At 33.2% G+C, this 25,500-nt stretch overlaps 1 protein-coding gene across 4 annotated transcripts in view; it reads right to left on the bottom strand.

Annotated features, from left to right (window-relative positions):
• Nucleotides 1-964: 964 nt before the first annotated feature.
• Nucleotides 965-25,500, bottom strand: part of LOC114330512 (ras-related protein Rab-37-like) — a 489,416-nt gene continuing 464,880 nt past the window's right edge. For all 4 annotated transcript variants that reach the window (XM_050643008.1, XM_050643010.1, XM_028279856.2 and 1 more), the window contains 2 exons: nt 21,623-21,764; nt 965-1,534 (listed from right to left, as the gene is read on the bottom strand). In XM_050643008.1, coding sequence (XP_050498965.1) covers nt 1,426-1,534; nt 21,623-21,764 — 251 coding nt within the window. In that variant the 3' untranslated portion in view covers nt 965-1,425. The remainder of the gene's footprint in view (nt 1,535-21,622; nt 21,765-25,500) is intronic.

Below are 25,500 nucleotides of genomic sequence, written 5' to 3'. Positions count from 1 at the left end.
AATAATCTTAAGTTTCAACTTTCAAGTATTAACTACATTTTACAGATTTTCTTATCAAAATATATTTTACATAAAATTTATTATTTTTTCATGATTTGGTGTTTGTTGTATTGTTCAGTTGTTCAAGCACACGGTTCAGCTAAAAGACACAGGAAAAAGCGTTTTTTAAGTTGCCTTTTATATTTTAATAAATATCATTTTTAGCAAAAGAGTTTCTGAAGGAGTTTTCTTTGTACTTATATATTTTTTTGGTATTTAATAAATCGTCAATAATTGTACCTACCTATTTGGTTTGAAGTAGACATTGTTAAAAGGGAGTTATAAATGAAGACGGAGTAGTATTTTTGTTCAGTAGTTCTAAGTACAATAAATAATTAAAAAACAGGCCACAGAGCGATATTCACAAATAACAAAAATATTTCAAAGATAATTAGTTATACCAGGGATTCATTAAAATATTAATTAGTTAATACAAAGCTATAAGTCCGTAAAAAGGGGCCATTGTTGATACGTTGGAAATCTCTTGATATTTTTATCCCTATTCAGATAAAGAAAACCAAAAAAATTTGCGCGTAACCCTAGAAAATACCTTAAATTTTTAACAAACATGCCCCAACACAGAAAGATGACCGATGTAACAGAATATTGTTAGGCTTCTCTAAAATAAATTCATTTAACACCAACAATATTGTTGGTGTTAAATACAATAATTTATTACCTTTCGTAATTACGATATCGTATCGAAAATCAATACGATTTCGATACAATACATACCTTAGCAATATTAATATCGATACCATACTCTTGATATTATTGAGAATATCGATATCGAGAAAAAAGAAATAAAACGTCACGTGAGTGCTGCATATGGCCTAATATACAGTTAAAATCAGTGGCAGATCAAGCAGGATAAAATATCGTCAAGAGAAGGGGGTTGATTGTCTAAATTGCTATGAAAAACAAATGAATGTTTTTATAATCTTTATATATAACTTGGTTTGAGAGGGGGGCCGATCGCCCTCCCCTGTATCCGCCATTGGAGCGAGAGAGAAGGACGATAAACTCAATATACTTTATATATCGATATTTTATCGAGTATTGTATCGATATTGTATCGAAATCAATATTAATACGAAGCCATATTAATATTGAAGTATTGCCGATATCGATAAACGATCATTGGTATAACCAATACAATACTCAATATTTAAAAAGTATCGATATTGTATTGTACATGTGATATGTAAAAGTAATTACCTTATTTTTGACTTAAATTTGGTTTATATAGAAAAGAAATTATAAAAGACAAATTAGATTTTTATAATAAAAATACATAGTACATTCTAGATATCTAAAATATTCAGAAACTCTTTTTCTTTGAACGACCCTTAAACTTTGTTGCCACAGGTATTTTCAAATAAATCTTCAAGTCGTACAAGGCGGACATTGCGGTTTGACACTTTGTTCCCGGATATAGTCGTTAACATTGAAGGTGTTTGAATCCCTTGTGCCATTTTCTCGATATTTGAGTTCCCTGCAAACAGAAATAAAGTTAAACAATTTTAATACTGTAATAAATACGAAACATGGTTAAACAATATGTAGCAGTTAAACACTGCTCCCTTAAGAGGATGGGTACGTATTTTCGGCTGCAATGCTATTCAAATGGCGATTCATTTTTTTCGAATCCTAAGAAAACTAATTGAAAAATTTAAACGCAGAATGAAAGATTACGTCATTAGCGAGGACCGAAAGTCCCTGAGAACTTCTGTAATGTTTATTGTAATAAGTTACAGGGGTGAAAAACTAAGAGAAAATTTAGTGTTATTTTTAATTTCAAATATCTCATTCATAATAAACTTTTTATTTTATCTAAGGGACTTTCGGCCCTCGGTAATAATTTAGTCTTTCATTCTGCGTTTAGATTTTTCAAAAATATTTATTGGTTTTTTCAGGATTCGAAAAAAATGAACAAAATGTCCGTGGTAATATTTTCCAAATCTATCTTTGTCATACAACGCACTCAGTCGAATAGAATATTGTCAGCATATTGTCAGTCAGACACTGACAATCAGTGACAATTTTAAATATTTGACATGAGTCGGGAATATTTTGAGTTGTTGATTAAATAATATTGTTTAATAATATTTGACATGATAATAATATTTGACATGAGTCGGGAATATTTTGAGTTGTTGATTAAATAATTTATTTGATAAATAATTGATTTAAGACGTGAACTTTATAAAAAGCTATTTATTGTGTATTATTTATGGAAGATAGAAGCAGAGAATACCTCAAGATATATTCTGTGATCCAAGTATTTTGTTGTTAAAGATGTTCAAAATTGTAAGCGTTCCATAGTAACAATATATTATTAAAAAATCACTTTAACACTTTTCCTCTTTTCTCGATCGAGTATTAGTTTTTGTTGTAGGCACATATAAATTATTACAATCACTGAATACATAGTTAGTGAAAAAATTATCACATTTATTAACAGAATTAATCATTTGAAATTATACAATAAATAACAGTTACCCAAGAACATTCAAAAGCCATCTCTTTAAGTTAGTTATGACTTTATGACATTGTCAAGTAGACTGACATTCTAGTAATATTTACATATCCATACCAGTGTGAATTTTACTACAAGTAATTTGTCATGTAAAGACAGAAAAGGTAGGGATAGTCGTAAAATATTTACGAATTATGTACCCATGGCCTTAAAAAAATCCCTTTTCGGCATGCCATTGATCGAATTAGAACGTATTGTGACCGTAAGGGGCGCTTTTATCGCATCGATTGCCGATCCGATCGTTAAGGAGGCCGCGCACTGAATCGGCTCGGACCGGTCAGCTCGGATCGGTCGGCTCAGAACGGTACGATCGGCAAAGTATACCCGCGCACTGACTCGGTCTCCTCGGCTCCCTCGGCATCGGCACATCGGCAGTTTCGTATCAGCAACAGTGTGATATAGGCTTCAGTCATTTTAAAAATGAGTTCTAGTTCATCAGATTCTGAAGATGTTATGATTGCCTTAGGGTGCAATGAAATACAAAAACCAAGATATTGGATTCATAACATTAATTTAAAGCGAGAAACTTATGAAGAGTTTTATCATTTGTTTCCGGACCTACTCGAAGATGGCGAAAAGTTTTTCAAATGTCTAGTGTTAAATTTTATGAACTCGTTGGGCTTAGAAAGCAGGACACAAACTTTCGAAAATCAATATCTCCTGAAGAAAGGCTAGTCACTCTAAATTATCCCAATTTTCATCTAAAATAAATTAGTCTAAACTCTAACCGATGTAAGGTCTACCTTCACCTAGCTATTTATCGGATAAAAATTATTGGATATGTAATTTAGCATGTTAATAATTACAAAAAGCAAGGAGTGCCCGATCTAATGTTGATCTAACTATAATTAATTAATAATTAAAAAATGACTTTATTATAAATTTGAAAAAAAAATCGATCCGGTCAGATATTATTTCAGAGTGTTTGGATCATTCTGAAGAAAAAAGGCCTTTTGTAATTTTTACTCAAAGTTGATCGTTTTCGAGTTATAAACAATTTAAAATTGAAAAAAGAAAGAAAGACAATTTTCAAGGATCAAAACCATATAGACAAGGCGAAAACGACGGGTTCGTTAGAAAAAATATTCCCATGAGATTTTTTTGCATAATCACATTCGTGAGACATCCCAGAATAAGGTTCAAGAAGTCGCCCACGTGAAAAATTGTCCAATTTTTGTTTAACATTTTTTTTTAATCAAATTGCAAAAATCAATATTTTTGGCCCGTACAAATTTTTGTTAGGTTTTTTTGGACCACTCTGAACAAAAAAGGTCTCTTGTAATTTTTCTCTAAAGTTGATCGTTTTCGAGTTATAAACAATTTAAAATTGAAAAAACGAAAAATGGCGATTTTCAAGGCTTAATAAATTGGTTAAAAGTTATTATTAGGAAAGTAAGAAAGTGACTAAATCAAAGTTTAAAGCCCCCCTACAAGATCCTAAACAAATTTTTGTCCTAATTTTATTACTAAGCTGTTATTTTTAAGTAATAATAATGAGCGCCAGCACGTATAAGGCGGCCGTCTATGGTGAGTGCAAGAGATATGTCATTCCGGCAGCCCAATGGGGCATCTTACTCGCACTCACATTTACAGCCGCGTCAATACGCTCTTACGGCTTATTGTTAATAATTAAAAATAACAGCTTAGTAATAAATTAATGATACAAATTTCTTCAGTATCATGTAGGGGGGGCTTTAAACTTTGATTTAATCACTTTCTGACTTTCATAATAATAATTTTTAACCAAGTTAGAGGAACCAGTAGCAATCAACAGGTAGCAAAAACGCGTTCCAAGATTGCGGCTGTAATTTTGAATATTTTTTCGAGATATTTGGCACACGTATTTGTAATATAATAAAGAATGGCGGTACAGAGCCCAATTTGGAAAATATATTAATATGTGGAAATTACTCTGTAATTAAATACAATATTAAAAAAACGAGCCTGTACCGCCATTAAGAAGAACAAAAAAATACACTTTCTTCAAATAAACTTTTTTATCCGATGTCTAGATTTTGTGTCATTTTGGAACTACTAAAATTTTTTATTTCATTAGTAGTTCCAAAATGACACAAAATCTAGGCATCGGATAAAAAAGTTTATTTGAAGAAAGTGTATTTTTTTGTTCTTCTTATTGGCGGTACAGGCTCGTTTTTTTAATATTGTATTTAATTTCAGAGTAATTTCCACATATTAATATATTTTTCAAATTGGGCTCTGTACCGCTATTCTTTATTATATTACGAATATGTGTGCCAAACATCTCGAAAAAATATTCAAAATTACAGCCGCAATCTTGGAACGCGTTTTTGCTACCTGTTGATCGCTAATGTTTCCTCTTAAGTCTTAAAAATGGCAATTTTTGCATTTTTCAAATTTTAAATTGATTATTAACTCGAAAACCATCAAATTTAGAGAAAAATTGCAACAGACAGACCTTTTTTGTCCAGGATGATCAAAAAAACTTAAAAAAAATTGTCCAGACCATAAATAATAATTTTTGTAATTTGATTAAAGAAAATCGTTTAAAAAAATTTGGACCACTTTTCTCCTGGGCGACTTTTTGAACCTTATTCTGTGGTGTATTACAAATGTGATTATGCAAAAAATCTCATGGGAATATTTTTTCCAACGAACCCGCCGTTTTCGCCTTGTCTAATAAGTAAAAAATGTCATTTGTGAAATTACGAAGTACATAAATTCAAGTTAAAACTTTATTCTATCAGTTCTTGATAAGTATTTTGGACTTATTTCATTTTGAAACATTTTTTTTGTAGTTGTTAATGCCCGTATCCCCACAAGAAAACTTCCTCGTTAACAATAAATTTCTCATTAATTCCTCAGTTAGTCAGTCATATTGCGTTTATTAAAAAATTTAAAAATTAGAAAACAGTCGTGTACCAGTGTACTTTTCATTGCATAAAATACTACTAAAAATCACAGCACACTCCCAGCCCCTGCCAAAATTCACAACGGCATCGAAACGTTCGGCGGTTTTTGCCTCTGCTATCATTCTCCGCCGAAGCCGAGACGATCTGGCCCATAGATAAATAATATAGTATATATGTTACGGTAAGTGTGATTAATTGGAAATTATTAATAATTACCCGTCACTATTATTAGAAACCGAATAGCTAGGTAAAAGTAATAAATATGCCAGAATTAATCACATCGACCGGTAATTATTAATAAATCCCGGATTAGAACGGTAAATGTGATAAATTTCAATAGGGAGTTTGTGTGCACACAAATACGTAAACGTAACGTATCATTTTGACATATACGCTTGCGCATTAATCGTTGAACTCCCGTATCTCGATACGTATTACCTAAAGTAACGCTCTGATACGTACGTGAGAACGCATCCCTATCGAGACGGAAGTCACCGAATGCACACGAGGATCTTGCCCGATTACCTACCAAATGAACATTTCATCAGCGTACTACCCGTTTATAAACATTTTAAGGTTAAGTATATTTGTTATTGGCTTAGTCTATTTGAGTACAATTATTCTGTGTTTGTAATTGGAAATTGGAACTTCATAATAGATTTAAAATTTTACTGTTTTTAAGTTGTCTATTAATAAAGCAAAACAAACTAATCTTGTATTAATTTAAGAAATACAGTGATCAGGGGCGTCATTTGGGCGTCCAGGGGGCATTTGCCCCCCCCCGACCCTGAAAATTACTGAAATTTACAGAAAATACTTCAATATTCATCATAACATCATATATATAATGTATTGTATATATAGTGCTTGCCCCCCCCCCAAACCAAAATTTCAAATGACGCTCCTAACAGTGATCACCACAATTAATAACTAGATAAACAAATGAACTAATTTCAGTAAAATTTTCAAATAAATATGACCAAACTATTTACATTATACTGGAATTCTGATGAAGGTACAATAATTTACAACTAAAAGTAGGTATAAACAAAAATAAAAAATTTTAACCTAAGGAAAAATAATATTTTTATATTTAAATAGAAGCAATTAAAACCATACAATATCGTCATTCATTTATCTTTTTTTACATTTGTATCTTAATTGTATATTGTGTGAACATTATTTTATTTTTTTAATGTCAACGGAATTTAAAAATGACTTTACGATTTGCTTTACGCTACGTTAAGGCAGTTACAAAAACTACCTATTTAACGTTCATCCTCTACGACACGTTAGTTGCTTTACGTATACGGAGATGCGTTACGTTACGTAGCAACAAATTCCAAAAAAAAAGTAGGCATAAACAAAAATATTTTGGAAAACAAAATTTTACAACGGTGTTGGTTAAATACGTATCGCTTGAATTTTACTCAGTAGGGAGTTTTTGTGCACACAAATACGTAAACGTAACGTATCATTTGGACATATACGCTTGCGCATTAATCGTTGAACTCCCGTATCTCGATACGTATTACCTAAAGTAACGCTCTGATACGTACGTGAGAACGCATCCCTATCGAGACGGAAGTCACCGAATGCATACGAGGATCTTGCCCGATTACCTACCAAATGAACATTTCATCAGCGTACTACCGTTTATAAATATTTTAAGGTTATATTGGTTATTGGTTTAGTCTATTTGAGTAAAATTATTCTGTGTTTGTAATTGGAAATTGGAACTTTATAATAGATTTAAAATTTTATTGTTTTTAAGTTATCTATTAATAAAGCAAAACAAACAAATCTTGTATTAATTTAAGAAATACAGTGATCACCCCAATTAATAACTAGATAAACAAATGACCTAGTTTCAGTAAAATTTTCAAATAAATATTACCAAACTATTTACATTATACTGGAATTCTGATGTAGGTACAATAATTTACAACTAAAAAGGAGGTATAAACAAAAATAAAAAAAAATTTAACCTAAGAAAAAATAATATTTTTTTATTTAAATAGAAGCAATTAAAACCATACAATTTCATCACTCATTTATCTTTTTTTACATTTCTATATTAATTGTATATTGTGTGAACATTGTTTTATTTTTTAATGTCAACGGAATTTAAAAATGACTCTACGATTTGCTTTACGTTACGTTAAGGCAGTTACAAAAACTACCTATTTTAACATTCATCCTCTACGACACGTTAGTTGCTTTACGTATACGGAGATGCGTTACGTTACGTAGCAACAAAAACTCCCTAATACCGTTAAGTGCGTAGAAACTTGCGGAGTGTAGGGAGTGTATTAGTCACTGAGACATACCAGAGCTAAATACGGAGCATAGCGCATACCATATCACAGTGTTAGTCAATCTGTAGTCGGAAGCGGCCACTGTGTAATACACTATTTAATGTATTAAATACATAAGGCTAAAGTAGGACTAAAATCATCCTTACCTGCTGGTACTTTATCCGAAATCAGAAGAAGATTTAGAACCGATAATAGCAGATCATTCTGATGACGCTGATGATTCTTCTTCTTAAAGTTCCCTCTCCTATCGGAGGTTGGATATCATAATGGCTATGGTCACTTTGTTGGCTGCTGCTCTGAATAGTTGTAATGAACTACAGTTAAACCATTCTCTAAGGTTCCTCAGCCAGGAGATGCGTCTTCTTCCTATGCCTCTTCTTCCTTGGATCCTTCCTTGCATAATAATTCTCAGCAACTCATATTTTTCTCCTCTGGTAATGTGACCCAAATATTCCAGTTTTCTAGTTTTTATACTTTTCATAATTTCTAACTCCTTATTTAAACGTCGTAGCACTTCAACATTGGTAATCCTTTGAACCCACTGAATTTTCAATATTCTTCTGTAACACCACATTTCGAACGCTTCTATTCTTCTTATGTGTTGTCTCTTCAATGTCCAAGCTTCCATTCCGTATAGCAATATAGAAAATATGTAGCATCTTAGAGATGGAGCAAATGATGCTGACGCTGATGATGGAGCAAAGCAATGTGGTGATATGGAACTCAACAATACAACCGAGGATTGTTAACGAATATTGAAGATACAGGTAACACTAACAGCCCAATCGAACATAATGCTTGTGCGATAATTGCTGTCAATGAGGAAGACAATGCCAGTATTGGCGGTAAAGAAGACGAGGGAGACGAAGAATATGGCACTGCAATTGACAAAACTTCAAAAGAAAATTCAGGAGACTCGGGATCTTGCTAAACAGTCACTTGTAAAAGAATCTGATAGAACTTTAAAGCATTCTAATGATATATTCACTGTTGAAAAAGTAGATCAGAGTGCGAATTCCAGAAGTTAATACAGCTAAGACCGATAGCTGAAACATTATTGCCATTATTATTTCTGTTATAGACTATAGATGAAAAGCTGTACACGCTAGGCAATAAGCATGGCACTTAAACCAGCTTCATGCTAGAAACGAATTTACCACCTGATAGGAAATACTTATTTCAGTCAATGAAGCGCTTGATCTTGAGATAAGTCTCAGTGAATGCGTTCGTAAAGATTCGAATTTAGGCAGGCAAGGATTCCGCCACTGCAATTGTATTGTCCAATGCAATTAAAAACGCTGCAAATGCAAAAAATGTAGCTTTATTTGTAATTTTTCTAGGTGCCACAAGAGCCTTTCCTATAAAAACAAATAATTATAGTCTAGTCCTAGTCACTTAAAGCCTAATGTGTGTGTATGAGTTTAATTATACTTAATAAATTATGTTTAAGTGTTATTTACCGGTAATTATTAATACAGACCGAATTTATCACATCAACCGTAACATATATACGGATTTTTCCGTACGGGAACCGTTTTTGTTCCATATCTCCGCCATTTTCAACTTCTTGACAAAAAGTATAAAAATTAAAATTGTTGAAAATGTGATTTTCTATAATTTCTTTCATTACAATTTTTTTCGTGCGGTGGATATTTTGAGAGTTATTGGGAAAAATAATAACTGTCATTATTTTCCCCTATAACTCTGAAAATATCCACCGCACGAGAAAAATTATAATGGACGAAATTTTAGAAAATCACATTTTCAACAATTTTAGTTGTCATACTTTTTGTCGAGAAGTTGAAAATGACGGAGGTATTGAGCAAAAACGGTTCCTGTTTAAAATCAAAAAACACAACGGCGGAATTCAGTCGAGATTTTAAATTTACACTACTATTGCCCCTCCCTAAAGATTAGAAAAATAAAATTTGGGGCAGCTCGGCATGCAAGGTTAAGCCTGTTATTCGTCTAACCTGACTGGACTATCACTGCTATCTTTGTTATCTACTACATACGGAAATTTGGAAAGGAAAAAAGTTGGGCGTCTCGTCAAAATGAAACTATTCAGGAAAAATTAGCTTGTTAGTAGTAAATGGTGAAAATAGGCCTGGGATCCCTGACTATAACCAAAATGACTGAAATCTGTTTGACTGACTCAATATTTTTATTTATTAAAATTTTGTTTTAAAAAAATCAGACACTTTTATCAATAATTTAGGTTATGTAAATCTAGTTTGAATTATTTGTTCGGGTTTAACTATGTAAAACCATATGGCTTATTCCAAAGGCTGATTTAAGGTGAAACAGTAGCGATCAACAGGTAGCGAAAACCCGTTCCAAGATTGCGGCTGTAATTTTGAATATCTTTTCGAGATATTTGGCACACGTATTCGTAATATAATAAAGAATGGCGGTACAGAGCCCAATTTGAAAAATATATTAATATGTGGAAATTACTCTGTAATTAAATACAATATTAAAAAAACGAGCCTGTACCGAAATTAAGAAGAACAAAAAATACACTTTCTTCAAATAAACTTTTTTATCCGATGTCTAGATTTTATGTCATTTATGACACAAAATCTAGGCATCGGATAAAAAAGTTTATTTGTATGTAGTTTATTTTTTTGTTCTTCTTAACGGCGGTACAGGCTCGTTTTTTTAATATTGTATTTAATTACAAAGTAATTTCCACATATTAATATATTATTTAAATTTGGCCCTGTACCGCCATTCTTTATTATATTACGAACACGTGTGCCAAATATCTCGAAAAAATATTCAAAATTACAGCCGCAATCTTGGAACGCGTTTTTGCTACCTGTTGATCGCTACTGTTTCCTCTTAATTACGATATTTTATCGTTGATGATAAAAATTTAAAAATCAATGAAAAAAATGAATATTAATATATTATTATCTATGGAATTTTTGACTACTTGATCAAAGTTCATACTTAATAATAAAATATTTATAATAATAACATTAAAATACAAACACAATATTCTTTTTAATTTATACAGATTGTAGTTTATTTTTTCCGCTGAAATTTAATATAGAATAATAATTTTAAAATGAATGAAAATTGATTACCTATAAAATTAATACCTAATAATATAGTACAACGGAATAATATATTGGACAACAAGTGAGAAAAAAGTATATTATGTCATTTTCTCAATGTGTTGTACACTGTAGTTTTTTTATGAATGCGGTCCTAAAGATAGAGACTTGGCAAGAGTCTTTAATAGTAGAGAGCTGAAAGGGGTTAAGAAAAAAGATACGGCAAATTACTGGCGGGAAGCCAACAGGAAAGTTGTGTTAGTAGCTGGAGAGGACATTCTGATCAAGTGCCTTCTAGGGACAAAGAAACTTGGTGGCAGACCAATGAAGTGCAACAGAAGGCTAGACAGAAGAAAGATGCTGGGAAGAGGTATGACAGTCCAAAAGAGAGGCAGATAAGGATATATACAATGTAGCAAAGTGAAAAGCAAAACGCGTTGTAGCTACTATAAGAAAAAATTGTCTGCACAAGAGGTGAAAACACCCGTGAGTGGATGAAAATGTTTGCAGCATCGCGAAAACAAGGGAAAAGTCCTTGAAGAACTTGACACACGTGCGTCTGATTAAGAGTATGGATGAAAGAGTATTAAAAATCAGTGTTGAAATAAAGAAAAGGTGATATGAGTTTCTTAAAAGTTGCTAATCGAAGAATACCAGAGAAGAGACATAGGATTTGGGATCCCAAATGAGAATGTAATACTGGGATAGCAAAAAATGACGTTAAATAAGATGAAGAATGGTAAGTCATTATATAGGACCTGATGGAATACCTGTGGAGATTTAAAAGGCTCTAGGAGAGGAAGGGTTGGATGTATTGTGGCAAATCATGAGTAGGATATATGAGGAAGAAAGTATGTCCAATGCGTAGAGAGATAATGTGATGTTCTTATTATACAGTGAGCACGTAAAGGTTGGAATAAATTCATTTTCTCGAGAATGGGCAAATTTGGAAAAAATCCCGAAACAGGTCGCTTTTTGTTTTGAAATTAGGATTTTTTGGCATATAGAATAGAATAGAATAGAATAGAATATCTTTATTCATCCAATTCGATCACAATGCGATATAGGACAAGTCATGTAAGTACATAAAACATAATCAATAAAACATAATCAACATACAAGTCATATAGGACAATTACATAAAATACAATCAACAAAATACAATTTAATAAAAAAAATTATGCAATATAGAGCGCTTCTTAACCCCGTCGTTCCTCATTCCCTATAGTCTTTTATTAAGTCAAAGAAATCATTTAAGTTGTAAACGCATAATTGGATCAAACATAATTTTAATTTATTTTTGAACCTTTGAATATTATTTTCATTTCCCATATCAAGTGGCAAACAGTTGTAAAACTTATATCCTGCAAAATCAGGGCTAGTTTCAAAAAGAGTTGTATATATATCACACTAGTGATGTCATCCATCTGGGCGTGATGACGTAATCAATGATTTTTTTAAATGAGAGTAGGGGTCGTGTGACAGCACATTTGAAAGATAATTCAATTCTCTATTCAGTAGTGTAAACATTACCATAATTATTTATACAGGGTGCCCAGGAATCACTTTTTTGGATTAAATTAATTAAGACAAAAAGAAGAATGACATAAATTACATACATTGTATGTAATTTATTTAATTTAAAATACATTTTACTGCTGTCAGAAAGCGGAAAAAAATATTTATTTGACAAATAAATATTGTTTTCGTATAAATTCAATCTTAAAGATACCACCCACCTGCCTCTTAGCAGTTTGGACATTTAATTTAAGCGAAAAGCAATGTTTATTTATGAAATAAACATTTTTTTTTCTGTTTTCTGGCAGCAGTAAAATGTATTTTGAATTAAATAAATTACATACATTTTTCATTTTGTCTTAATTAATTTTATTCAAAAAAATATTTTTTGGACACACTGTGTAAATAATTATGTTAATGTTTATTATTGAATAATAGAGAATTGAATATCTTTCAAATGAGCTGCCACATGACCCCTATTCTCATTAAAAAAAATCATTGATTACGTCCAAATGGATGACGTCACTAGTGTGATATATAGGATCTAGCACATTTCGCCGTCGCCGTTTTGCCGTCGCCGTTTCGGCGTCGAGTCATTTCGCCGTCGCCGTTTCGTTGTTAGCATTCGTACTTATAATTTCGGGATGATCATTACTTGTATATAAGTTTTGAATGGTTTTCAAACGATTATATACTATCACTTTTGCAAAATGAAGTTTTTTATTTTTTATACAGTAGTAACAATTGAAATTGAAATCCCTTTTCTCAATATTGTTTATTTCCGGGAATCTGATAATAGTCATATTTATCTATTTAATGATGTATTCTAATTATACTCTTGTTTATTGTCCTTAATTTCCTAGAAATAATAGGTTAAACTTAAAATTACAAACAATACGTGACTATTACAGGTTGGCAGGTACATCAGGTACCGTTAACAGATTATTATCTACTTAATGATGTATTTTAATTATACTCTTGTTTATTGTCCTTAATTTCCTAGAAATAATAGGTTATACTTAAAATTACGAACAATTGGTGACTATTAAAGGTTGGCAGGTACATCAGGTATTATTAACAGATTATGTCCCTTTTTCTCATTTCTCTCTTTTGATTTACTATATAAGCGCAGAATTCATCTGAAGAGTTCAGTCGTATCATGAAAGTGTTTGCGATAATTACGAACTTAATTATGGACCGACAAATTCTATCTATTACTAGAGGAAAGCCAAAATTTAGCTCAGATGGTTTTATTTATGTTTTTGATGCCCTTAGCAAAAATGACGATGAAATTAGATTTTGGAGATGTGAGAGAAGAGGCATGTGTAAGGCAAGAATTCACACTAAAAATGGTGAAATAATAAAAAAAGGTTAACCTGCACTCTCATGACGCCTCGGCTGTGGATGTAGAGGTTGCCCAAATAGTAACAACCATTAAAAGACGAGCAGAAGATACAATGGAAGGAACAATTCAGGTAATTTTCAATTTATTCTAATAAATTTTCTTATTTCCAACAATATTTTACTTTGAAATTTTCATTGATTGATTCATTTTTTATTTTAGGTGGTTAACGAATGTTTGAATAATACCAGTCAGGCTTCTCAAGCTCGACTTCCAAATAGTTGCGCACTGAAGAAGACCATCAGACGAAAACGCAACGAAATTCAAGCTGCACCGCCAAACCCTGTTAATTTGGAAGAATTGCGGATACCGGAACATTACAGGATTTATCAAGTGTCGGATGGCGTGGAAGAAAATTTCCTTTTGGCGGACAATGAAGAAGGGCCCAACAGAATATTGATTTTCGGGAGAGACAGCTGGCTACAGCATTTGCAAACTTCGCCCATATGGTTTGCCGATGGTACATTTTCAATAGCACCGCCGCTTTTTTCCCAAGTGTACACCGTGATGGCAACTAAAAATAATGGGGCCCACCCTATATTTTATGCCCTTTTGCCAAACAAATCACGAGCTACTTATAGCCGTATGTTCGATCTAATAAAGAATTTGAAGCCAAATCTGAGCCCTACTGCGATCCATTGCGACTTTGAGCAGGCAGCATTCGCAGCCATGGAAGATTGCTTCCCAGGAGTAAATATCAACGGATGCTTCTTCCACTTAGCACAAAACATGAAGAAGCATGTGGCACAGTTAGGCCATCTTACAGAATACAATAACGACGCCCAATTTGCCTTAAATTGTAAGATGGTGACATCCTTGGCATTCGTTCCAGTTCGTCATTTAGATCAGGCCATTGATGTGTTGGGAAACGCTTTACCTCTTGCGCTTCAACCACTGTTATATTGGTTCGAAGACAATTACGCAGGACGTATGAACAGGTAACTATAAAGTGTACTTCTTCAGAAATTCCAAAATCTGTATATCATTTTATTAATTATTAATAGACGAGGAGATGGTAGACGCCCTTCAATATTTCCCCAGGAGATGTGGAATCTCTATCAAAGGACGATGAATAGGGAGGATCGAATCAACAATTACGCGGAGGTAGCACACAGAAGGCTTCAAACAAAATTAGCAGTCGACCACCCTAGAATATGGAAATTTATCGACAGCCTCCGTAAGGTGCTGAAGGGCAGGGACGTTCACTATGAACAATTAGTTGCTGGGAATCTGCCACCCTTGAAAAAGAAAAACTATAGGGACGCGGATGAGCGAATTTTAAGATTATTCCGAAACTTTAATGCCGATGGAGATATATTAGAATATCTTAGAGGACTTGCCCATAATTATGAAATGTAACTTTTTAAATATTTTTAATACTGTAAATATTTTATTTTTCAGACGAAAACAATGTATAGTTCAATACGAAAATATAACTTGGTTTTACTAGCAACATCAGCATTTTATTTACACTGACATTTGGTATAAAAAAAGTTAGTATGTTATCACGTTCTTGCGACATTTAGTATAAAAAAAGTTAGTATGTTATCACGTTCTTGTAAACTTAACCAATGCCGAGATGGCGACGGCGAAACGGCCGACGGCGAACTGGCTCGACGGCGAAACGGCCGACGGCGAAGTGGCTCGACGGCGAAACGGCGACGGCGAAATGGCGACGGCGAAACGTCCCAGTCCGTGATATATATGCCAAAACATCCTGATTTCAAAATAAAAATTGACTCGTTTCGGAATTTTTTTCCAAATTCGCCCATTCTCAAGAAAAATTTTTTCCAACCTTTACGTGCTCACTGTATGTATAAAGTTAAGAAGACAGTCAGAACTGTAATTGTAGAGTTATAAATTAAATGTCGCAAACAATGAAAATTTGGGAGAGATCTTGGAGTGAAGGTTAAGGAGAAAGTCATGGATGGGAGACGAACCGTTTGGGTTTATGTCAGGAAGGAGGACACCCGAACTTGTTTGCTTTTAGACAGATAATAGTGAAATACGGCGAGAAGGAAAGAGCGTTACATCTGGTATTTATAGATCTTAATAAGGTATATGACACAGTTCCTAGACAAGAGCTATAGAGACGAGATATGTTAGAGAGAAATGTATGCGGAAATGTACACCAAAGTGAGGACTTGTGTCGAATTGACAGAAAGTTTTCCAGTGACGGTTCAAGGACAAAGATTTCAATGGTTTGGTCACATCAGACATGGAAGTAAAAACTAGGCGGGGCGAAGGATAGAGCTGTTAGAAGTTGATAGAAAGAGAGGTAGAGGGAAACCGATTATAAGATATAAGCTCAGTGTGGCAGAGAACTTTTGAGAGAAAGGTTTAAGTTTAAGCGACCCCTGAAAAGGAAAGACTTACGCGTCTAAATATAATGTTGTATTAAATCTTAACTTTCACGAATCTAGCACAGGATATATACAAATTGTACCACTCGTATGCACCAAGAAGGTGTCGAGAATTTCTTAATATACTGTTAAATAATTATTATGGGGTAAATTAAAAAAAAAACAATTTTATGTCAAAGACCACGAGACCGTAAATTTTCATGACCCTGTATATGGTCAAATTTTGTAAATAAAATAATTTAGCCGTAAGAATTGTTTCGCGGAAGACAACAATTTTAGTGGTAAAGTTTCTACGAACAATTTATACATTTCAACAGAACGGACTACAAACACTTGTTTAGAAAGTTAATGGATACCGCGTTAATTGAACAATAGACGGTCCTAAATGGTTTCCTAGAAAGAAACGATGGTAAACAATTTTGTTTAGTTTAGAATAGAGGGTTTTTCTAGATTGTAAGTAAAATTAATTTTAATATGTCCTGGAAATTGACAAGAAAGAAAATTTGTATACAATACTATTTGTTCTTAAAAAGAAGTAGGGATGTAATGTGTTAAGAATGCTTGTGATTGGCTAGGAGACCGATGGAAGGAGAATGGAGTGGTGAGTTTCAAATTGATGAGAGAAAGAGGAATGGATTATGTAATTACCATCGAAAGCAATCAATCGAGTTTGAAAGTACTGTTTTTGTGTAAAGTGTGTTAATTTGGTGGCCGTGGAAGTAGATTCGTGTGAAACTAAATCGTGACCAAGTCGAGAAGTACAAACTCCTTGTATCCGAATAGATTCCAGTTTCTGTCTGAAGCGAGTAGCCGTATTTTATAAATTTTGCACGAGATACCAAGCTGAGAAAAAAAGATCTTGGAAGTCTAAAAATAGATATTGTTTTTATCGAGTCAGAGATTTTAATTTGAGGAGAGAATTCGAACGAGTGCCGTTTTTTGAAACAGTTTAAAGGAGAAAGACAGTTTGCAGAATCCGAGGAGAACTAGGAACAACACAATCCAGCAGAAGAAATAGGGACGTTAGAAAAGGTTAGTCAGATTATTTGTGAAAAGAGAGAGTTGTTTTGCATTACATACCATATTTGTTTTTGTCAACTTAATAGTATTACAGCATAAACTATTTATTCATAAATTCATAGAATATATAAGTAATCTATTTAAAAAGTGGAAATTAAATTTTGTTTTTTTTTTATAATAATAAGAACAGTCTACCGATTCGATTGAATGAATTTTGGTTCACAAAAGGAGATAATAGAATTAAAGTTTTTTTAATTAGATAAGAGATTTTACAACAGAATTAAGTTTAGCATAAATTTGATTTTTTTTATATCTATGGGATACTATATAAATAAATAGTATAAAATGAAAATAAAAATATATACCATTTTTATTCAGTTGCAATGCGGAGGCAAAATAATCTTATTTTACACTTAGAATAAGGAGCACTCTGAATCGACGATTTTCGACTCTTATTGGAGTCGTCATCGGAGAGGCCTAGACCTGCTCCTCTCTACTTGAAGTGACCAACCATGAAAGCTTATACATGCAAAATTGACGTGTATGGATTAGGTGACTAGCGTCATCTGGCAATTGAAAGGTAAAGTTTTCAATCCTAATAGCAACATTAATAATATTGAAAAATATTAAAAATATTACTAAAAGATTTTTAAATTAAAAACAAATAAACTAACTAACCCGGAGTCTTCAGTGGAATTGGCATCAACGTAGGATACAGTAACATTTTTGACCTCTTGCTATGCTTACCGCATACATACTTGCATTTTGAACAAACTATGGTTGTTTTTGCCCACTTATTGGCCGTTTTTCTTTTAGATTTTGCCAATTTGTCACATTAATGATATCGTCCCTTTCCATTTTGGGATGGTGTTGAAGTTATTCAAGGGGCTTATTTATAGTGCACTGTCAAGTTTTTATAAAAATATGGGGAAATCAATTAAATTATAGCAATGCTAATTACGCCATCTAATAGGGCAGTAGTAGTAGCGGATAGATACACTTATACGATCCCGGTGTAAGTCAGATCTATTTCAGGGACGCGACCCTGCTCACGCAAGCCATGGCTATCCCCCAAACCCAAATAGGGGAGGTCATGTCCCGATCCAAGTTTCGTACCAAATATCCAAAAATCCTTGCCGATTATCCAACCCACAGGAGTAAACCCAATGCGCCAGAAAAATTATTGGGGAAGGCAACGGGAAACCACTCCAATTATTTCTCCCGAGTAAAGTTATTATGGCGCAATCCAAACATAATCAGAGTATTACTGATCATGGATCTCGGAAACCAAGATCCGGCAGGGAAGGATGCGCACCAGACTGTAGGGCCTTCCCGGTCGTCACCACACGAAACCCCTACAATTTAAAAAGTACAACTTTAAAAATGTCTAGCAGTACAATCAGATTAGGCACATGGAATGTTAAAAGCCTCTATGCAGCAGGCAAGCTCAGTAACTTAGTTCAAGAGGTTAAACGCTTAAAAATTGATATAATGGGCATAAGTGAGCTCCGCTGGCCTGGAGCGGGAACATGTGAACAAAATGAAGGCACACTATACTATTCTGGAAGTGTAGAAGATGACGTACATCATAGGAATGGAGTTGGTATATTTATAACATCTAAATTCAAGAAATATGTAAAAAATTTTGTACCTGTAAACGACAGACTAGCGATACTCCAATTAAATAGTAAACCATTTAATTTCAATGTTATCCAGATATATGCCCCTACTTCAGAAAAGAAATATGACAATGATGTTGAATCATTCTATAGTCAATTAAAACAGACACTTAACAATCTAAAAAGGAACGAAATCACATATATTATTGGAGATTTTAATGCAAAAATTGGTCAAGGACGAAGATCTGACCTGGTAGGTGAATATGGACTAGGGGAGAGCAATGAAAGAGGCGTTAGATTATACCAGTTCTGTCAAGAACATGACATGATAATCGCAAATACATGGTTCAAATTACACAAAAGAAGATTATATACATGGAAGGGACCAGGAGATAACTCACTTCATATAATTAGAAATCAGATAGATTATATTCTAGTAAACAAGAGATTTAAGAATGGTGTCAAGAGATCAACGACATATCCTAATGCAGTTATCGGTTCAGACCATAACCCTCTAATAGCTGACATCCAAGTGAAGCTCAAAAAAGTCGAAGAAATCCCCAAAACACCAAAATTACATATATCAGCATCCAACAAAACGCTAATAGAAAATGACCTGAATAATCAGCTAAAGAATTCAACAAATGAAAACAATACAGAAATATGGAACACGTTTAAAGATCTTCCCTGGAAAGTAATGGAAAAATATACAACAACGATGCAGAGGCACAAAAAACAACAATAGATGACTGATGAAATCCTGGAATTGATGGAGCAGAGAAGAAAACTGAAAGATAACAAAACAGAATACAAAGAAAAACAGAAACTAATTAAACAAAAAATAAAGGTAGCTAAAGAAAAATGGATGGAGGATAAATGCAAGGAATTAGAAAAGTTGAATGAAAAACATGATACGTTTAATATGTTTAGAAAAGTTAGAGAAGTAGCTGGTCTTTATTATAAGAAAACTCCACATACTATAACCGATTCGTCGGGAAAAATGATAATAGACGAACACGAAATTCGAACTACCTGGTATAATTAAATAAATGAACTGTATAATGATGATAGACCCGAAGAACTGGACACTTAAGATGAAGGTGAAGGACCAGAAATACTAAAATCAGAAATACAACATGCTATAAAATTGGCAAAAAACAAGAAAGCCGTTGGTCCCGACAACATACCTACAGAAATGTTAAAGCTCATAAATGAGGAAAACATTGCAATACTAGTCAAACTTTTCAATGATGTTTATTAGACTGGTGATATCCCTGAAGATTGGTTAAAGTCCGAATTCATAACCCTACCAAAAAACCAACGTCCGAAAAACTGTAGCGACTATAGAATGATAAGCCTTATGAGCCACACCTTGAAAATCTTTCTACGTATCATCCACAGTAGAAGCAGAGATAAATGTGAAGAAGACCAGGATGAAACACAATTTGGCTTCAGAAATGGACTGGGAACCCGGGACGCACTCTTTGCACTAAATGTGTTATTGCAGAAATGCCGCGATCAAAGGAAAGACGTCTTTGCTGTATTTATTGACTATGAGAAGGCTTTTGATCGAGTAAAACATCACAAATTAATTAAAATATTAAAGGATAAAGGAGTTGATAGTCAAGATGTGCGAATCGTAGAAAAATTATACTGGCGTCAAACAGCGACAGCTTGCATAAATGGAAAATCAACAGAAATATGCAAAATACAAAGAGGTGTCAGACAGGGTTGTATACTGTCCCCACTGTTGTTCAATTTGTATTCAGATAGAATATTTAAGGAAGCGCTGCATAATTTGGAATGGGGTGTGAAGGTTAATGGAATTCTGATAAATACAATCAGATATGCAGACGATACAGTTATTTTAAGTGATGATATGAATGGATTACAACATCTTTTAAATGCCATTGACACAGTGGGAAGAGAGTTTGGCCTAAATATAAACTGTTCAAAAACAAAATACATGGTATTTAGCCGTTTGGCCCATCAAGATTCACGTTTATATGTTGATGGTCATATAATTCAAAGAGTACCCAGTTTTAAATATCTTGGTTGCCATATTACTGAACGACTAGATCCAGATAAAGAGATAAAATGTAGAATCGACATTTTTAAAAATGAGGTCATTCTTCTGTAATGATACCTTGCAACTTCAACTTCGAAAGCGCATGATTAAATGCTACATTTGGTCAGTCCTCTTGTATGGTGTCGAAGCATGGACATTAAAAATATCCACCATTAGCCTTTGAAATGTGGCTGCACAGACGTATTCTGAAAATACCATGGACGGCTATGCTGACAAATGTGGCAGTCCTTAAGAGAGCAAATGCTACCCGCGAGCTGCTTGATAACATCAAATATAGAAAGATGGCCTATTTTGGACACGTAGTAAGGGGAGACCGGTATAATATTCTTCAACTTATTATGATCGGTAAAATCGAAGGACGCAGAGGAATTGGTAGAAAGCAGGCCTCTTGGTTGAAGAATATCCGGGAGTGGACAGGAATAAAGAAAGCAGAACACCTATTTATAATAGCTCGAGACAGAGACAGTTTCGCCATGTTAATCGCCAACGTCAAGGGGACTTGATAGGGCACGTTAAGAAGAAGAATAGGGCAGTAGTACGCCGACAACTACTAATTATTTGAGATTTTTAGGAACAAAGGTATTTAGAAAATCGGATGCAATGCAATGTTGTGGATACTTTTTAACCCTCCTTGGTCCTTCTAGGGTTAAGGGAAAGCGTGTTTTAATAAGTGAATATTAGACATTACTTTTCGACAATAATTATAAATATATTATATCATATATTTTTTAAAACTTTTAAAAGATATTAAGATTTCGTTACCTTGCAACAGCTACGAAAGCCAATTCAACATTCTGTCCACTCTTGGCCGAAGTTTCCATAAAAGCTACATTGTATTCCCTTGCCAACCTTTCTCCGTCTTCTCTTCGGACCGCCCTTTCTATACCGCAATCTGCTTTATTACCTGCAAAAACCACTCGTTAGATATCGCTCAATTTTACCGCGTAAAAGCATGTTTTTTTGTAAAGCTGAAATTTTTTTCCGTGTTAAATGTTTTGAATAGTAATAATACCACAAAAATACAACATGTTTATTCCTAACAAGAATAAAAAAACCGCTAAACGCCGTAAAAATGAGTGGCGCATACAATACTCCAGCTACAACAGATCTGATATGAATATTACGTGGCGCGAAAATGTATTTTCATTTTGATGCAAAATAAAATTTTAGTTTTATTTTGCATAAAAATGAAAATACGTTTTCACCCACGTAATATTCATATCAGATCTTTTGTAGCTGGAAAATTTTATGCGCCACTCATATTTACGGCTTTTATCGGGTTTTTTATCCTTGTATCAGGAGTTTTTCAAAGTTATTTATAAATTAAATGTATAAAGTTAAATGTAATATTTGTCGATTACACATTAAGCTTTAGAAATGGTCGCCTTTGCCGCATTATCTCCCAAAAATGATCTAGTGTACATCTAATGTACACTAGATTTTTTTTCTATTCGAAATAGATTGAAAAAAAAATTTTGGGATGGCCGGTAAATGAACTCGGATTGCCCGTTGCCCGATCAAATTTAGCGTCGTAACCACTACAACTACATAATCTATTTCGAGCATAATGGTTAATTGGATTATACTTTTGTAGCTGAATAACTTCTAAACGGCTTAACCGATTCTGATCACTAAACATGAGTTTGAAGCGTATTGACAAGTGCCTCTGATGCATCTAAGGTCAAGTATGATAACTGAAGGTATAATAGGAATTATTGAGCTTGAAAAACTGTTTGTTCCCATAGGAAATAGATTTGATCATGCTTATGAAGCCTATAACTTAAAAATTCGAATTTTCCCGGATATGAGGTATACACCGTTAGATGAGTCTAGAGCCCTTCTACAAATGCTCAGTTATTGGCACAATTCGTAGGTTAAAATTTTGAGTAATTGTCAAAAAACCAAACTTTTCAAAGTTTAGTTTTTCAATTTTTCGGCTATACTGAGCGGTGTGTATGTCTGATCCTGACAGCTTCAACACCACTTAAAAGCTTAGCTCAACACTATTGATTTGGTGTATTTTTGGTTCTCCTGTCACTTCTTGAACCGAAGATATATACCCCCAAAGAATATGCCGTTTTGTACCTACCAAGTCCTATAGGTGGCTTATGGGTGGTCAAAAGTTTCAAACTGCACCGGTTCTGACCCCCACTTCAAACAGATAAAAAAATTCAGATCGGTTTAACTTTTCCACATATATACATACATACATACATATCCACAAACATTTTCCCTTTTTTAAATAGAAATTGAGTCATATTTCTGAGCTCGGTAACTTTTGAATGGTATAACCGATTTTCAAAATTAGACATGCGTTGGAAAGCTAAGGATCAGTACTATCACAAGCCGTAATAGCCCAATAAATGACCGTTTTGGAGTGTAATTTCCAGGGGCAACTCCGAATTGCATGAAAATTTGGATTTAGGTTCTACTTACCCTCCACTTCAAAGCTGAATTTGTGCAGTTGGTTGCTTTTACTTGGGGGGTGACATTTACCCCTTCTCGGAGGGTGAAAAACGCGTGTTTAAAATAAGGCAGGAAATGGTTAAATTGATTTATTTTAAGCATCTTTCGTTCTATAAAGTTTTTTACGTAAGTCAATACTTTCCGAGTTATTCACGATTTAAAATGTTGATTTTTCGACAAAAAAAATACGTTTTCAAACCGTTTTTCCCAAATAACTGAAAAAGTAAATATTTTATCGAAAAAAATATTTTTAGCAAAAGTGTAGCCTATAAAAAAACGAAAAAAATGGTGTACCATTTAAGTCTACAAATTGAGTAGAAGCAAAGTTGTAGCTCATGAAAAATACGTTTTTATTCGTCTAATTCCAAATCGAATAATTCAACGCGAAATCATCGAAGAAAGAAGCGTTTTTCGGGAAAACCTTATTAACATTTTTAAAGTATCGAAAAAAAGCTTATTATTTGTTTTTTACAAAAGTTTACAGCATCAAAATAAACGAGTTACACTGAAAAAAAAGTTGGCCCTTTTTTTTGGTAAAAAAAATTGTGAAAACCTCCCTCTATTTAGCACCCTAAATGAAATTCATCGTTTGGCTTTGCCATCTATTTTAATTTTATGTGTATTGTTTATATGATCTGTAAGTTTGATTGGTTTGAAGTGCTTATTTTTAAAACATTTGGTTTTATAGTAAAAAAAAAATTTCTAAAAATTTTTGAACAATTTCATTTTTTCAAAATATCTTAAAAAGTATTAGTGATAACAAAAATCTTAAAGAGTAAAAAAATGTAGGTTTGCTATTATAAATATGCTAGTTTCATTTTGTTTCTTCGTAAGACAAAAATTGGTTAAGATATGGCTGTTCAAAATTTGCATACACTCGTGATTAGTGACCCATTCAAGCTTTCTCAATTATAACCCTTTCAAAAATATACACTTTAAACCGGTGAGACTGACAGATCATATAAAAAATAGATAGTTAAGTAAATTGTTTGTAAAGCGGTAGCGATTAATTTCATTTGGGGAGCTAAACACGGCGAGATTTTCATGATTTTTTACAAAAAAAAAGAGGGCCAACTTTATTTTGAGCGAAACTCGCTTATTTTTAATGCTAAAGCTTTTGTTAACAATTAAAACAAAGCTTTTTATAAACACTTTAAAAAAGTTTAAATGGGGTTTTCCCAAAAAGTCTTTAATTTTTCGGTGATTTCACCTTGAAATATTCGATTTGGAATTAGAATAATAAGAACGTATTTTTCATGAGCTACAACTTTGTTTTTATGTGATTGATAGACTTTACTGATACACCATTTTTTTGGGATTTTTATAGGCTACACTTTTACTAAGGATATTTTTTTCGATAAAATATTTATTTTTTGAGTTATTTGCGAAAAACCGTCTGAAAACGTAGTTTTTTTGTCGAAAAATCAACATTTTCAATCGCAAATAACTCGAAAAGTATTGACTTAGTAAAAAACTCTATAGAACAAAAGTTGCTTAAAATCAGTCAATTTATCCACTTCCAGTCTTATCTTGAACGTATGTTTTTTCACCCCCGAGAAGGGGTGACTGTCACCCCCAAGTAAAAGCAAACAACGGCACAATTTCAACTTTGAAGTGGAGGGTAAGTAGAACCTAAATCCAAATTTTCATGCAATTCGGAGTTGCCCCTGAAAATTACACGGTATCGCCGAATTTCCCGTTCATTTACTAGGCTATAAAGGTCGGACTTAAATTTCCGAAATTTTTGGGGAGTTCTTTGGGAGTATTATCGATTTCTATAAATTTTCTATTTAATGTTTTGCTGTTTTCTCATGTCATGTTTTTTACATTTTTTCCGCTTATTTTTGTTAACTTGGTTCTATACGCGCGCACTAAAGGATTGTGGTCAGATTGAATATCAGCGCCTGGGTAGGTTTTAACACTGTTGAAACTATTTTGATATCTTTTGTTGACAAGAATATTATAGTCTATTTAATTTCTTATAGTAACGTCTTCTCCGTTGTCTCTAGGTGATTTCCACGTATACAGGTGACTAGGTGGTAGTTTGTAAAATGTATTTAGCACAATTAAGTCATGCTCAGCTGCAAAGATACTCATACGTTAACTTCAAAATAACTTCATCAAACGTTAATAAAGTCTTAAAAGTACTTTGATTTACGTTACCAACTAGTTTT

The sequence above is a fragment of the Diabrotica virgifera genome, chromosome 2 (genome assembly GCF_917563875.1).
Source record: "Diabrotica virgifera virgifera chromosome 2, PGI_DIABVI_V3a".
NCBI lineage: Eukaryota > Metazoa > Arthropoda > Insecta > Coleoptera > Chrysomelidae > Diabrotica > Diabrotica virgifera.
Note: the sequence above shows the minus strand (reverse complement) of the source record. Positions and strands in the feature narration are given on the sequence as shown.